Source organism: Bombina bombina, chromosome 6, assembly GCF_027579735.1.
Source record: "Bombina bombina isolate aBomBom1 chromosome 6, aBomBom1.pri, whole genome shotgun sequence".
Taxonomy (NCBI): Eukaryota; Metazoa; Chordata; class Amphibia; order Anura; family Bombinatoridae; genus Bombina; species Bombina bombina.
In genome coordinates, this window is record NC_069504.1 from 658,549,725 (window position 1) to 658,565,848 (window position 16,124).

The 16,124-nt window shown below is 40.2% G+C and overlaps 1 protein-coding gene across 2 annotated transcripts in view; it reads left to right on the top strand.

Annotated features, from left to right (window-relative positions):
- Positions 1-16,124, top strand: part of LOC128663407 (RNA polymerase II elongation factor ELL) — a 209,879-nt gene that overhangs the window by 164,312 nt on the left and 29,443 nt on the right. For both annotated transcript variants that reach the window (XM_053717722.1, XM_053717723.1), the window contains exon 8: positions 3,975-4,389. In XM_053717722.1, the coding sequence (XP_053573697.1) occupies positions 3,975-4,389 (415 nt within the window). The remainder of the gene's footprint in view (positions 1-3,974; positions 4,390-16,124) is intronic.

Below are 16,124 nucleotides of genomic sequence, written 5' to 3' on the forward strand. Positions count from 1 at the left end.
AACCTGAATATCCCTTGACATGTATATATATTTTTTTAGAAGACAACCCAAAGTATTGATCTAGGCCCATTTTGGTATATTTCATGCCACCATTTCACCGCCAAATGTCATCAAATAAAAAAAAAAGTTCACTTTTTCACAAATTTTGTCACAAACTTTAGGTTTCCCACTGAAATTATTTACAAACAGCTTCTGCAATTAAGGCACAAATGGTTGTAAATGCTTCTTTGGGATCCCCTTTGTTCAGAAATAGCAGACTTATATGGCTTTGGGGTTGCTTTTTGGTAATTAGAAGGCCGCTAAATGCTGCTGCGCACCACACGTAAATTATGCCCAGCAGTGAAGGGGTTAATTAGGTAGGTTGTAGGGAGCTTGCATGGTTAATTTTAGCTTTAGGGTAGTGTAGTAGACAACCCCAAGTATTGATCTAGGCCCATTTTGATATATTTTATGCCACTATTTCACCGCCAAATGCGAGCAAACAATTAAAAAAAAATTCATTTTTCACAATTTTAGGTTTCTCACTGAAAGTATTTACAAACAGCTTGTGCTATTATAGCACAAATTGTTGTAAAAGCTTCTTTGGGATCCCCTTTGTTCAGAAATAGCAGACATATATGGCTTTGGCATTGCTTTTTGGTAATTAGAAGGCCGCTAAATGCTGCTGCGCACCACACGTAAATTATGCCCAGCAGTGAAGGGGTTAATTAGGTAGGTTGTAGAGAGCTTGCAGGGTTAATTTTAGCTTTAGGGTAGAGATCAGCCTCCCACCTGACACATCCCACCCCCTGATCCCTCCCAAACAGCTCTCTTCCCTCCCCCACCCCACAATTGTCCCTGCCATCTTAAGTACTGGCAGAAAGTCTGCCAGTACTAAATAAAAGGAGTTTTTCTTTTTTTTTAATAAAAAAAATAAAATGTTTTAGCTGTGATGGACCCCTGCCTTAGCCCCAACCTCCATGATCCCCCCCCCAGCTCTCTAACACTCTCCCCTACCTATTTGCCGCCATCTTGGGTACTGGCAGCTGTCTGCCAGTACCCAATTTGCCCCCAAAAACAAAAGTATCTTTTTCTCTTTTTGCAATTATTAATATTTTCTGTAGTGTAGCAGCCCCCCACAATACCCCAACCCCCTCCCCCTCCCAGATCCTTATATATTTATATTTTTAAAATCTTTTTTCCCCTCTCTTCCCTCCTCATTGGTGTCAGTGGCCAGCTAATCGCGTGCGCGCACGCGCGCCCCCGCACGCTCCCGGCACCCGGCGTGCACATTGCACTTACAGGAACCGGATGCCGGGTAGCGATGGGCCGCCCACCCGCCTCCCTGTTATGCTCCCACCCACCAACGAACTGGCACCATCACTACCGGTGCAGAGAGGGCCACAGAGTGGCTCTCTCTGCATCAGAGTCTTCTAAAAAGGTATTGCAGGATGCCTCCATATGGAGGCATCACTGCAATACCCTGAGAGCTGCTGGAAGCGATTGCGATCGCTTCCAGCACTCTCTTAGACAACTGACGTACCAGGTACGTCTATTGTCATTAACTGGTTGTTAATGCATGACGTACCTGGTACGTCAGTTGTCATTAAGGGGTTAAAGGTGTATTGGGTGGGTTTTATTTTTAGATTAGGGGTTTGGGCTGCAATAGAGCTAAATGTCCTTTTAACGGTAATGCCCATCCAAATGCCCTTTTCAGGGCAATGGGGGGCTTAGGTTTTTAGTTAAAGGACCAGTCAACACATTAGATTTGCATAACCAACAAATGCAAGATAACAAGACAATGTAAAAGCACTTAGTCTGAACTTCAAATGAGTAGTAGATTTTTTTATAACAAATTTCAAACTTATGTCTATTTCCACTCCCCTTATACCATGTGATAGCAATCAGCCAATCACAAATGCATATAATTATAGTCTGTGAATTCTTGCACATGCTCAGTAGGATCTGGTGACTCAAAAATTGTAAATATAAGAGACTGTGCACATTTTTTTAATGGAAGTAAATTGGAAAGTTGTTTAAAATGACATGCTGTATCTGAATCAGGAAAATTTAATTTAACCTGAGTGTCCCTTTAAGGTTTTATTTGGGGGGTTGGTTGTGTGGGTGGTGGGTTTTACTGTTTTGGGGGGGGGGGGTTGCAATGTCCCACAAAATGTCCTTTTAAGGGCTATTGGTAGTTTAGTTTAGGCTAGGGTTTTTTTTATTTTGGGTGGGCTTTTTTTATTTTGATAGGGCTATTAGATTAGGTGTAATTAGTTTAAAGATCTTGTAATTAGTTTTTTATTTTCTGTAATTTAGTGGGAGTTTTTTGTTTTGTTATTTAGCTAATTGTATTGAATTTAGTTAATTGTATTTAATTTAGGGAATTTATTTAGTTGTAGGGTTAGGTTAGGTGTTAGTGTAACTCAGGTTAGGTTTTATTTTACAGGTCAATTTGTATTTATTTTAGCTAGGTAGTTATTAAATAGTTAATAACTATTTAGTAACTTTTCTACCTAGTTCAAATAAATTCAAACTTGCCTGTAAAATAAAAATAAACCTTAAGCTAGATACAATGTAACTATTAGTTATATTGTAGCTAGCTTAGGGTTTATTTTATAGGTAAGTATTTAGTTTTAAATAGGTATTATTTAGTTTTAAATAGGTATTATTTAGTTATTAATAGTAGGTTTGATTTAGATTTAATTATATTTAAGTTAGGGGGTGTTAGGGTTAGACTTAGATTTAGGGGTTAATAAATATAGTATAGTGGCGGTGACGTTGGGGGCATCAGATTAGGGGTTAATAATATTTAATTAGTGTTTGCGATGCGGGAGTGCGGCGGTTTAGGGGTTAATATGTTTATTATAGTGGCAGTGATGTCCGGAGTGGCAAATTAGGGGTTAATAAATATAATGTAGGTGTCAGCGATGTTGGGGGCAGCAGAGTGGGGTTAATAAATATAATGTAGGTGCCGGCGATGTCGGGGGTGGCAGTTTAGGGGTTAATAAATATAATGTAGGTGTTGGCGATGTCGGGGGCGGCAGATTAGGGGTTAATAAGTGTAAGATTAGGGGTGTTTAGACTCGGGTATCATGTTAGGGTGTTAGGTGTAAATATAAATATTCTTTCCCCATAGGAATCAATGGGGCTGCGTTACAGAGCTTTACTCTGGCTGCTTTATTGTAGGTGTTAGACATTTTCTCAGCCGGCTCTCCCCATTGATGTCTATGGGGAAATCGCGCACAAGCACGTACAACCAGCTTACCGCTGACTTAAGCAGCGCTGGTATTGGAGTGCGGTATGGAGCTCAATTTTGCTCTACGTTCACTTCTTGTCTTTTAACGCCGGGTTTATAAAAACCTGTCATACCAGCGCTGTAGGTAAGTGAGCGGTGACAATAACGTGCAAGTTAGTACCGCACCCCTCATAACGCAAAACTCGTAATCTAGCCGCACGTTATTACATTTTAACGGTTTGTCTTATAATTATTTCAAATATGTTATTTAATTTCCAGGTACATGCTCTTGAGGGAAAAGCAGTGCATTTGTTTAGCTATTTGTCCGTATAACTTTGTAATACTATATAAAATTGAATCTGAAATAAAACATAGTTTTGTTCTTTATAAATGAATTATATTCTTATGCATACTTCTGGTCGGCAATTGTAATTGTGACCCACTTCCTATGTAAAAACTGATTCAATCATTAATTGAAAATTAGTAGCTCTGTTGTTCAGCATATTCAGGAAGTGCTGAAATGGTGCTTCAGATGTAACTTATCACTCTCCTATATTACTTTAGACTGTAAGTGCCTCACCAATTTCAGCAGTCCATTCGTTTCTTATGCTATTCTCATGAGCTCAATTATCTCTCCTATTCAATAGGCTTCATAAAATATAGCATTTAAAAAGTACAGTTTTGAGTAGTAAGCTCTCACTGTAAGAACTTGAATGTATTTTTCTTAACAATAGATTTTTTATTGTTTCCCACCCAGAAACGACCAGCACCTTCTGAAAGCAAAGAAAACGAAAGCTGTAAACGAGTAAAAGCCCCACATTGTATAGGTGAACAACATCCTTCTATGCCATGCTCTGCTTACCGTAACTGCACAGAGACCAATAAAAGTCATAGTTCAACATCTCAGAAGGATTTTCAAAGTCACAAAAAACAGAATAAAAGTGGATTGTTATCAGAAAACCAACATCAACAGATTGAGAAGGGACAAAAGTCACGTGACACCAAAGAGACTAAGAGGACTAAACACAAAGAAGCCCCACCCCAAGAACACAAAAGAGTGGACAGGAACAAAGAAAAGAAGGAACAAGACTCCAGTGAAGAAGAGGAAGAGGAGGAGGATGACTGGGAAGAAGAGGCTCTTTTACTGGAAAAGTGCCTTTGTCACCCAGAAGGTGCGCATTCCCATTGGTTGAAGTTTAATTAAAGCCTGTCTTTAAGTGATTACATTACTGACACACAGAGAGCAAATGTTTTTATGAATCATTTTATTACTAAATAGGTTCACAGGACGGTGAGTCAAGCATTAGGTTTCTGAAAGACCATCTGCCATAGTAGAGATAATGCTTGATAATAGAACTTGGCAAATTAATAGTCATGCTTCTCACCACTAGCACAACGTCTTTACTGTTCAAATAGAAGAATAAACACAAATTAAAAAGTTAATTTATTCCCTTTAGTCCTCCAAATCAAATCTAGGTCTTTACAGAAATAGTGAAAATGCATCTCTCATTGAGATTAACATGTGAGAAAAGGTGTCATTTAAATATTTAGTTCTCTAAAAAAGCACTTGTCAAAACTATGCAGGCTAAAAAATACCTAACTTAAACACATCCAAGTAACAAAAAACGTATTTCACTGAAACTTACAGGGCTTCGTTCTCAAGCTGTTATAAAATAATAAATTAAAGAAAATTGTACAATTTTTAAATTATTTTTATTAGAGATCTAAACAAGGCATATAAGACAGTTACACAAGCACATTTATTATCAAGTTATATATTCCTGTCTAAAAGAAAAATTAGGATGTGATGTCAGGTCCCATTTTTATAGGTCCAACCCCATTTATCACAGTGGAGTGCACTGTCATATAATTAAAGGGACACTGAACCCAATTTTTTTTCTTTCTTGATTCAGATAGAGCATGCAATTTTAAGCAACTTTCTAATTTACTCCTATTATCATTTTTTCTTTGTTCTCTTGCTATTTTTATTTGAAAAAGAAGGCATCTAAGCTTCTAGACAGCACTTTTTTATTGGTGGATGAATTTATCCACCAATCAGCAAGGACAACCCAGGTTGTTCACCAAAAATGGGCCGGCATCGAAACTTCCTTGCATTTCAAATAAAGATACCAAGAGAATGAAAATTTTTTGATAATAGGAGTAAATTAGAAAGTTGCTTAAAATGTCATGCTCTATCTGAATCACAAAAGAAAAGATTTGGGTTCAGTGTCCCTTTAAATAGTTATGATGAGTGGAATTCTAAGTTAAAATGTGCTTTCTAAACCAATCAGTTACAATTCTCACTGCTTAAAGGGATATTCCAGCCAAAATTGGAAACCACATGGGTGCATTTCGGTATTAAACTGAATTTTTTTTGTAATATACATGCATTAGCAAAAATGCTTCTAATAAAAGCTATAGCTGTTTCAAAAGGGTATTTAAGTATGCACCGTGCACCAGCATTTTAAACACAGCACTTGCTCAGAGAGCCTAAGGTGCTTGTACCACCTGGTAATGACTCCATTAGTTAATTGCTGACATGATATACAAGCCCCACTGATTATCTGAGCAGCTGTATTATTTAAAATGCTGGTGCACTGAGAATATCTAGCTATGCTTCACATGCACTTGCAGAGAAAAATGTTAACATTAAAACAGTAATACATTTTACTAGAAGCATTTTTGCCAATACATGTATATTGCAAATATGTTTCTATTCAAAGATGTAATAAATCTATGTGCATTTAAATTTTGACTGGAATGTCCCTTTAACAGATATCTGTTTAAAATATAGGACTAGCCTGGGATGTGATGCGCAGAACACAATTTCTCATGTAATTAGCCTTAGTCGATTTGTCCTAAAATCATATAAAATCATACAATGCAGAGAATTAAGTAAGAGAGAAAAACGCAATAGAAATGTGACAATCAAATTGAGTACTCCTCAGTGTGTGTGAATAAGTATTTAACCCAAAAGGACCTTTTAGGTATAGAAGTTTAGTTCATCTTCATAGGTGCTGATATTCAGGTTTGTGTGCATATTGTCACGCCGGTCCTCCGGTCTCAGGTCACGGCCTCCACTCCTATCCGTTGTCATGAAGGTTGCTTCAGGCGCACAGCGATTACATCATCGCTGCACGCCCTGTCTTCCCTTGATGCCGGTCCGGATCTCACCTGTGCTCTCCTTGGCGCAAATCTTGCTCCTATATAAGTACCTCAGTTGCTTTTATCTTTGCCCAGGTATAGGTGTTACTGTATGTGCTCCTGGGTGCTTATTTGCTGAACTGCTGCCTACCACATCGTTACTGAACTTTGCTTGTTTTAAGACTACTCTATTGCTTAAACCCTGAACTGCTGATTGCCTTTTGTTGCTGTCCTTTGCCTGTTCCTGAACATTCTACTGGTTTACCCCTGAACTGTTTATTGCCTTTTGTTTCTGACCTCTGCCTGTTCCTGACCATTCTACTGGGTTACCCCTGAACTGCTGAACTGCTGGATTGCCTTTCTGTTGCCAAATTCTGCCTGTCTCTGACCATTCTACTAGTTAACCCCTTAACTGCTGGATTCCCTTTCTGTTGCCGAACTCTGCCTGTCTCTGACCATTCTTGGCCTTACCCTTATTGCCGTGAAGGACTACCCTGTCTACCGTGATTACTGCTTACCTCATTTCTTAAACTCACTTTGTTCTGGGCTATTTCTTTATCCTTCCACTTGATGCCGGGATAAGAAGACTACTGGCCAAGTTTGGTCTGATAGGGAAATATCCCACGAACATGACATGTGTATTCTAAACTAGAGCATGTGTATTCTGAACTAGAGGCTATAACCGCTATTGCTCTCCTCACTGGTTGCAGAGAAAAACGCTGCTCCTGTTGCCACACAGCTAGTCCCTGCTGCTAGTGCTGTAACCTCTTCCCCTGTTTCTGAAAGTATTTTCCGGATACCGTTGCCTGACTAGTATGATGGTACTACCGACTGTAAGGGTTTCCTCAGCCAGTGCAGGCTGCACTTCCACAATGACCCTGACACCTTCCAGTCTAATCGGTCAAAGGTCACTTATCATTTCTTTATTGAAAGACAAGGCCCTAGCCTGGGTCTCTCCCCTTTTGGAACAGAGTGCTCAGCTCCTGAACGATGCAGATACCTTCATTTCTGCATTATCTTCCGTATTTGGGATCTCTAGCTGCACTCCTGCTGCAGAATACTCTCTCCTGGATCTCCGCCAGAGCAATAGATCTGTTGCACAATACGCCATTGAGTTTCACACCTTGGCATGAGACCAGTTGGGATGGTAGTGCTCTCAAAGCGGCCTTCAGGAGAGGCCTGCATGAAGGCATCAAGGATAAGCTCACTTATCGTGAGGTTCCATCTTCCCTGGATGAATTCATAACACTTTGCATCAGTCTGGATTCTCACTTTCAGGAAAGACAAGCTGAGAGATATAGAACTCGCAGAATCCTTCCCTCTCGTCCTCCTACCCGTCGAGTCTCTAGACTATCCTCTACCCCTTCAGCACCTCCAGTTACCTCTGAAGAAGAACCCATGTATCTCTCTTCCCTTAAGCCCTCTGAATCTGAAAGACAGAGAAGAAGGAGATTAAGACTGTGTTTTTATTGTGGTTCTAATTCACACACACTCAAGAATTATGATATACTGTTGGGAAAAGCCAACGCTTAGAGGATAACAGTAGGGTACCTCTAAGCCTGGCCACTAAAAATTCCCCTCACTCTTCTCGGATCCTGGTACCCTTACCTTTCTTCAGAATTCTGTCCATGCTCAAGCCTTTATTGATTCAGCAGCAGCTGGAAATTTCCTAGATCACCGTTTCCTGATTCACGCAGGGTTGCCTCTTCTTCAGAAAAAAAACAGTCTTAAAATAACCACTCTGGATGGCACTTCCTTTGGATCAGGTTTAATCCATTTTGAATCAGCACCCCTAACCATGAATGTGGGAGTCCTACATACCGAACAGTTGCAGTTCGATGTCATTCATTCTTCTGCACAACCAGTTATCCTTGGTCTTCCTTGGCTACATAAACACAATCCTCATTTCGACTGGACTGAGGGACATCCTGTTTTTACACCTGCCTGGCTAAGGTTACTCCGCTGCATCACATCCCTATAGCCAGCCTTCTAACCCCTTATAATCTTCCCTAAGTATATGCAGAATTTATAGATGTCTTTGAAAAGAAAGCAGCTGCTGTGCTGCCACCTCAACATCCTTATGACTGCAAAATTGACCTCTTTCCTGGAGCCCCACTTCCTAAAGAGAGGACTTATCCGCTCTCCAAAGCTGAAACCAAGGCCATAAAGGAATAAATCCAAGAGAACCTAGCTAAAGGCTTTATTCGCCCTTCCTCCTCTCCTGACGGGGCTGGCTTCTTTTTTGTCAGTAATAAGGATGGTGGTCTCAGACCCTGTATCAACTACAGAGCCCTAAACAATATTACAATCAAGAACCGTTATCCTATTCCTTTGATCTCTGAATTATATGATTCGCTCCAAAATGCTTGCTACTTTACAAAGTTGGATCTACGTGGGGCGTACAATCTCATTCGTATCTTCACGGGACATGAGTAGAAGACTGCCTTCAACACGAGATGAAGGCATTACAAATACCTTGTAATGCCTCTTTTGGGTTGTGCAATGCCCCTGCTGTCTTATCCAAGCATTCGTCAATGATGACTTCCATGACTTCCTTAAAGGGACAGTTCACCCAAAAACTTTCTCCCCTTTAAATTATTCCCAATGATCCTTTTTACCTGCTAGAGTGTATTAAATTGGTTGCAAGTAGCTCCTTTACTCATATTTCAGCATTTGAAATAGCTGATTTAGCTTGTGGTTTCCCAACCTATACTGAAAGTTTTGATACTGGCGTATATGCTATTGACAAGCCTAAGTAAACACAGCCAGCAGAAGAGATTATACCCTCAGTGGGGGCATGATAGTTAAGTAATAAAATGATAATTTTCCATTTTTCTCTCTATGTATTGAGCTTTGGTGTTCCAGACAAATATAAGATAAGGAAGCAAGTCTGTGTACATGAAAGTGATAACATAATGAGATCTGATATTACCTGAAGCTCAACCCATTGTAATAGGCTGTGGTTTCAAAGCACAAAACCAGCTACTTCAGATACACAAATAAACCCGAAAATGCAATTTTTCAAATATTTTATACTCTGCAGTTGGTATAACAAGTCATTTAAAATACATTTATGGAAAAACAATTTTACAGTGTACTGTCCCTTTAATCGCACTGTCATCGTCTATTTGGATGACATCCTCATATTGTTCTCCACCCTTGAGGAGCATTATGAGCATGTAAAACAGGTAATTCATCACCTCAGAAACAATTCTCTGGTAGCCAAGCTGGAGAAATGCGAGTTTGATCAAGTTCAGATCCAGTTCCTTGGATATGCCATCTCAAAGGAGAGTTTTGCCATGGATCCTACAAAGCTAACCGCAGTTCTGGAATGGCCTCAACCCACCTCTTTAAAGGAACTACAGAGATTCTTGGGGTTTTCCAACTATTATCACAAGTTTATAAAGAACTTCTCCCAAATTGTTGCTCCACTCACTGAGCTGACTAAACGAAACAGAGACTGCAAGAATTGGCCTCCTGTAGCTGTGGATGCTTTCATCTGAAAAAGGTCTTGTGTTCTGCTCCTGTGCTCTGCCATCATGTTCCTGACCTACAGTTCACTCTAGAGGTTGATGCCTCAGAGCTAGGAGCTGGTGCAGTCTTAACCCAAAGGGACCCTTTAACCTTTAAAGCTGCACCCTGTAGCCTTTTTTCCAAATGGTTTACTCCTGCAGAGAGGAATTACGATGTGGGTAATTGTGAACTCTTAGCCATTAAGATGGCCTTGACTGAATGGCGTCATTGGCTAGAGGGTACCACCAACCCCATTCAGATTCTCACTGACCACAAGAATCTGACGTACCTAGAGACTGCTCATCGACTCAATCCTCAACAGGCCAGGTGGGCCTTATTCTTTTCCCGTTTTAACGTTATAGTCTCTTATCTTCCTGGGACCAAGAATAAAAAAGCTGATGCCCTTTCCCGTCAGTTTCCTCAGTCTAACGACTCTTTTGAAGCTTCTATCAAAAACATCATACATCCTTCCTGTATGGTTGCTCAGCTCAACACCTCTCTTCTTCAAAGACTGCAACGTGCCCAATCAAGAAAACCTCCTGAAGCCCCTGCGGCTCCTGAGATTCTTTATGCTCCTCCAAACCTTCGCTCTCCTGGGCTCATGACAGCAAGCTGTCAGGTCATCCTGGTTTGACGAAAACCTTTAAACTCCTTTCCCAACACGTGTGGTGGCCTACAATGAAGTCTGACTCTCAGGATTATGTCAAGGCTTGTCAGACTTGTGCTGTTAATAAGATCCCCCATTCCCTACCTCATGGCCTACTTCAACCATTGTCCATACCTAAACAACCATTGACACACATAGCCATGGATTTTGTTGTAGACCTCCCTCCTTCGGACCATCAATCAGTCATCTGGGTTGTGGTGGATCGGTTCTCCAAACTTGCTCCTTTACCTAAGTTACCTACACCCCAAGAATTGTCCATTCTTTTTCTGTTACACATGGTATGTCCTCCATGGTATACCCGTAAATATTGTCTGACAGAGGACCTCAATTTATTTCCACCTTTTGGAGAAGCTTCTGCAAATTGCTTGGAACCACTGTTTCTTTGTCCTCTGGTTATCACCCCCAGACTAACGGGCAGACTAATGGGCAGACGGAGAGAACCAATCAGGATCTTGAAGCTTATTTCAGAACATATGTCAATTCACAGCATACTAATAGGTCTGGGTTGTTACCCCTAGCTGAACTGGCAAGGAATACTCATTCTTCTCTACAATGCTCTCCTTTCCAAGCCGCACCTGGTTATCAACCTCGTGTTTTTCCTCTTTCTGCTCAGTCTACAGGAGTTCCTGCTGCAGCACGGCGCTTAACTGACCTCACTACCCATTGGCAACAAAAACGCTCTCAGTTATGCTCAGCTGTCTCCAGATACAAGAGCTTTGCTGACCATCACTGAGCTACTATTCGTGCCTTTTCTTCAGGTGATCGTGTCAGGGTCTCTACCCGACATATACGCTTACGTCAACCTTGTAACAAATTAGGGCCTCTGTATATTGGTCCTTATAAAGTTCTCAAGAGACTTTCTCCTGTTGTCTACAGAGTGGCCTTGACTAAAGCCTTACACATTCACCCGGTCTTTCAAATTTCCATGCTCAAACCATACATCACGAGTAAATATACTCGACTCAGAAGTCCTCCTTCTCCACTCATGATGCAAGGGGAGCTGGAGTATGAGGTTGCTAGGATCCTGGACTCCAGAATTAAATGCAGGCAGCTCCAATACCTCGTTCACTGGACGGGTTACTCTGTGGTGGATCGTTCCTGGGTCCCTGCCCCTGATGTACATGCTCCACCTTTGGTCTCCAAATTCCATGCTGCTCATCCTTTGAAATCGACTCTGGTTCCCAGAGGGAACCCTTGAGTGGGGGGCTATGCTGCTCCTCTGGTCTTAGGTCTTGGCCAATCCGATCCATTGTCATGGCCGTTGCCATGGACGCGGTGGTGGCTTAAGGCACATAGTGATGATGTCATTGGCGCACGCCCTGTCTTCCCCTGATGCTGGTCTGGATCTCACCTGTGCTCTCCTTGGCGCGAATCCTGCTCCTGTGTAATACCTCAGTTGCTTACATCTTTGCCCAAGTATAGGTGTTACTGTATGTGCTCCTGGGTGCTTATTTGCTGAACTGCTGCTTACCTTATCGTTACTGAACTTTGCCTGTTTCAAGACTCGGAATTAAGGTAGGAAAAATCTGATTGGCTGATTGAATCAGCCAATAAGATTGAAGTTCAATCCGAGTGGCTGATCCAATCAGCCAATCAGATTGAGCTTGCATTCTATTGGCTGTTCCGAACAGCCAATAGAATGCGAGCTCAATCTGATTGGCTGATTCAATCAGCCAATCAGATTTTTCCTACCTTAATTCCGATTGGCTGATAGAATCCTATCAGCCAATCGGAATTCGAGGGACGCCATCTTGGATGACGTCACTTAAAGGAACCGTCATTCATCAGGAAGTCGTCGGTGGAAGAAGATGGCTCCGCGTCGGCTCGTCTGAAGATGGCTCCGCTCCGGATGGATGAAAATTGAAGACACCGCCTGGATGAAAACTTCAATTGGATGAAGACCTCTTCAGCGCCCCTTGGATGATGACTTCAATCGGATGGAAGACTTCTTCAGCGCCCCTTGGATGATTACTTCGGCCGCTGCAGATGTCCTCTTCTGTTCCATCGGTGGTCGGCTGGCTGAAGACGGCTAAAGGTAGGATGATCTTCAGGGGGGTAGTGTTAGGTTTATTTAAGGGGGGTTTTGGTTAGAGTAGGGGTGTGTGGGTAGTGGGTTTTAATGTTGGGGGGTTGTAATTTTTATTTACAGGCAAAAGAGCTGATTTCTTTTGGGCATGCCCCGCAAAAGGCCCTTTTAAGGGCTGGTAAGGTAATAAAGCTGTTAACTTTTTAATGTAGAATAGGGTAGGGCATTTTTTTTTATTTTGGGGGGCTTTGTTATTTTATTAGGGGGCTTAGATTAGGTGTAAGTAGCTTAAAATTGTTGTAATATTTTTTAAATGTTTGTAACTTATTTTTTTTATTTTTTGTAACTTATTTTTTTTTATTTTTTGTACTTTAGTTAGTTTATTTAATTGTATTTAATTGTAAGTATTTGTAATTAATTAATTTAATTTATTTAATGATAGTGTAGTGTTAGGTTTAATTGTAGCTTAGGTTAGGATTTATTTTACAGGTAATTTTGTATTTCTTTTAGCTAGGTAGATATTAAATAGTTAATAACTATTTAATAACTATTCTAACTAGCTAAAATAAATACAAAGTTACCTGTAAAATAAATTTAAATCCTAAAATAGCTACAATGTAATTATTAATTACATTGTAGCTATCTTAGGGTTTATTTTACAGGTAAGTATTTAGTTTTTAATAGGAATAATTTATTTAATGATAGTGTAGTGTTAGGTGTAATTGTAACTTAGGTTAGTTTTTATTTTACAGGTAAATTTCTCTTTATTTTAGCTAGGTAGCTATTAAATAGTTATTAACTATTTAATAGCTATTGTACCTAGTTAAAATAAATTGAAATTTGCCTGTAAAATAAAAATAAATCCTAAGATAGATACAATATAATTATTATTTATATTGTAGCTATATTAGGGTTTATTTTAAAGGTAAGTATTTAGTTTTAAATAGGATTAATTTAGTTAATAAGAGTTATAATATTTAGATGTATTTAATTAATATTTAAGTTAGGTGGGTGTTAGGGTTAGGGTTAGACTTAGGTTTAGGGGTTAACATATTTATTATAGTTGCGGCGGTGTAGGGGGGGCAGTATAGGGGTTAATAAATTTATTATAGGTGGCGACGGTGTAGGGGGGCAGATTAGGGGTTAATAAGTTTAATATAGGTGGTGGCGGGGTCCGGGAGCGGCGGTTTAGGGGTTAAACAATTTATTTAGTTGCGGCGGGGTCCGGGATTGGCAGGATAGGGGTTAATAAATTTATTATAGGTGGCGGCGGTATAAGGGGAGGCAGGATAGGGGTTACTAGGTATAATGTAGGTGGCGGTGGGCTCCGGGAGCAGCGGCTTAGGGGTTAATAACTTTATTTAGTTGCGGGGGGCTCCGGGGGCGCTGGTATAGGGGGTAGAACAGTGTAGTTTAGTGTGAGTGCTTAGTGACAGGGGTATCAATAAAGCTGGGAAAAAGCCGAAGAGCAGCAAGATCGTATGAGTGATAACTATCACAGTCCGCTGCTCATCGCCCTGTACTTGGTGCGTGGCTTTTTGACAGCTTTATTGATAACTTTGGCGAGATTATTCAGGTCCGAGGCGGCGATGGTAGGTGAGCTTAGGCGGGCGTATTGGGCCGACGAAGGCAGATAAGTAGACACGTTGATAACTAGGCCTCCAGGGCTATATTGATATTACCCTCTAAAGTAAAAGAAGTAATAATAATTAGAATGTCAAAACAAAATAGCGTCCTAGGAATATAAATAGAGGTAACTTTATTTTTTAATTTGCAATACTGAACCATGCTCTAAAATATATACATTACTGGGAACTACTAACGTACTCTTCTTGATTCATTAAAGGTAATGCATGAGTTCTGTGTTCATTTAAGTGAGTTACAGCTGTCATGAGTCATTCTTTAATAACTGCTTAGCCCCATTTGCATTTTTATGAATATGCACCAAGAAATTAATTTTCTATTGCATACAGTCTTGTGTTTATCTTTTTAAATTACAGTTTGTTGCATAAAATGTGATTCTGTCCATATCTTCTATCGACCTTTCATGTTTGTGAAGGGTAGCATGTAATTATGGGTGATGAGTGTCTCAAAGCAGAATGAGAGCCTCCTGTGACACTTACAACTATGAGTCATACGAGATAATATCATTTCGCATTTCAGACCATCGTCATGGTTCAAGTGCTTTGAGCAAACAAATGGTGTATCAGTATTACACGCATGCAAACTAGTGAGTGTTATATTGTATGAGCAGAATAATGCAGTTTGTTTTAACAGCCTACAGAAACAGTAATATTCTGATCACATGCAAAGTACATCTACAGTTCAGGGCTCAGATTACACGTGTGTGACCGTATTCTGCTCCATACCAAATAAACGCTACTGCTGTGTAAGTGCTACGTTCATGTTAGTCAGTGCACAGGTCTTTTTAGATTTAATCCTGATACAATAAAGGCTCAAACTTTAACCTGTTTGAAGAGATTAACTAGTCATTACATTGACGTTAGCAGAAAAGGATTGAGTCAGAGCAATGTTACATAGAAATATATAAATCATTTGCACATGCACAGGGTTATGTTATTCTCTGTACAAAAAAACACTGTGTGTATATATATATATATATATATATATATACTGTATATAATTATTTTTATTTTATTTATTTATTTCCCATTGTATCCCCTTATTTACAGGTTCCTTTATTATTTCTACTTGTTCATGTTTTATTTGCTCCCTCAAAAGACCTTCTGTTTACACTTTTGTGACTCCATCTTCATTTTTCTCGTAAGCTTCCTTAATGCCCCAACTTTTCTCTATTGGTGTCCAATTTTTACCGTCTTTATCAAAATGACAAAAAATGAAAAGCTCGAGCACATTGAGTGAATGTGGACAATAATTCTCATTTATATTATCAGCATTTATGCAGTCAAGGAAAGAACTAGTTCACTAGTGCAGAAGTAGAGTAGTATGCTGTGTCATATGCATGATGTAAATATGTATAGCTAAATGTCTCGTTAGCATTAACATTTTCTCTGAGAGCAATAGGCTTTCATCAGGGGTGGACTGAGCAGTTGGGCAAATAGGACTTGGACGGAGGGCCCTGCAGTTAGGGGCCAGCAAGTGGTGTCACCAAGGCACCTGGTGCTCTGCCTATGCTGAAACAGGATATTTCAGCACACAGGCTTATAATGCACGCCACCCAAGGACCACTGCCTAGGTCCTCAATCCATAAATAGAAAAACAGCAGGCGGGTGACAGCAAATGCAATAACTATTTATTGTGGAGACAAAAAAAAGAGGGCAATGTTTCGGGATCTTATCCCTTATTCATGCCATCATATCTGCCTATGCTCACATTCAGAGTTAGTTAAATAAGCTAGTACAGCGGTGACAGCTGAGCTGAGCTAGCAGTTGTGACTGTAAGTTAACAGGTGACAGCAGGCAGGCAAATGTTAGAATGGGACTAAACACAAAAAGTGTGGCAAAGATTTATAAAAAGTTTCGGCTGCAGGGGTCGTATGAGCAAACTTGCAGCCAAGAGTTAAGAAGCAGCAGTCA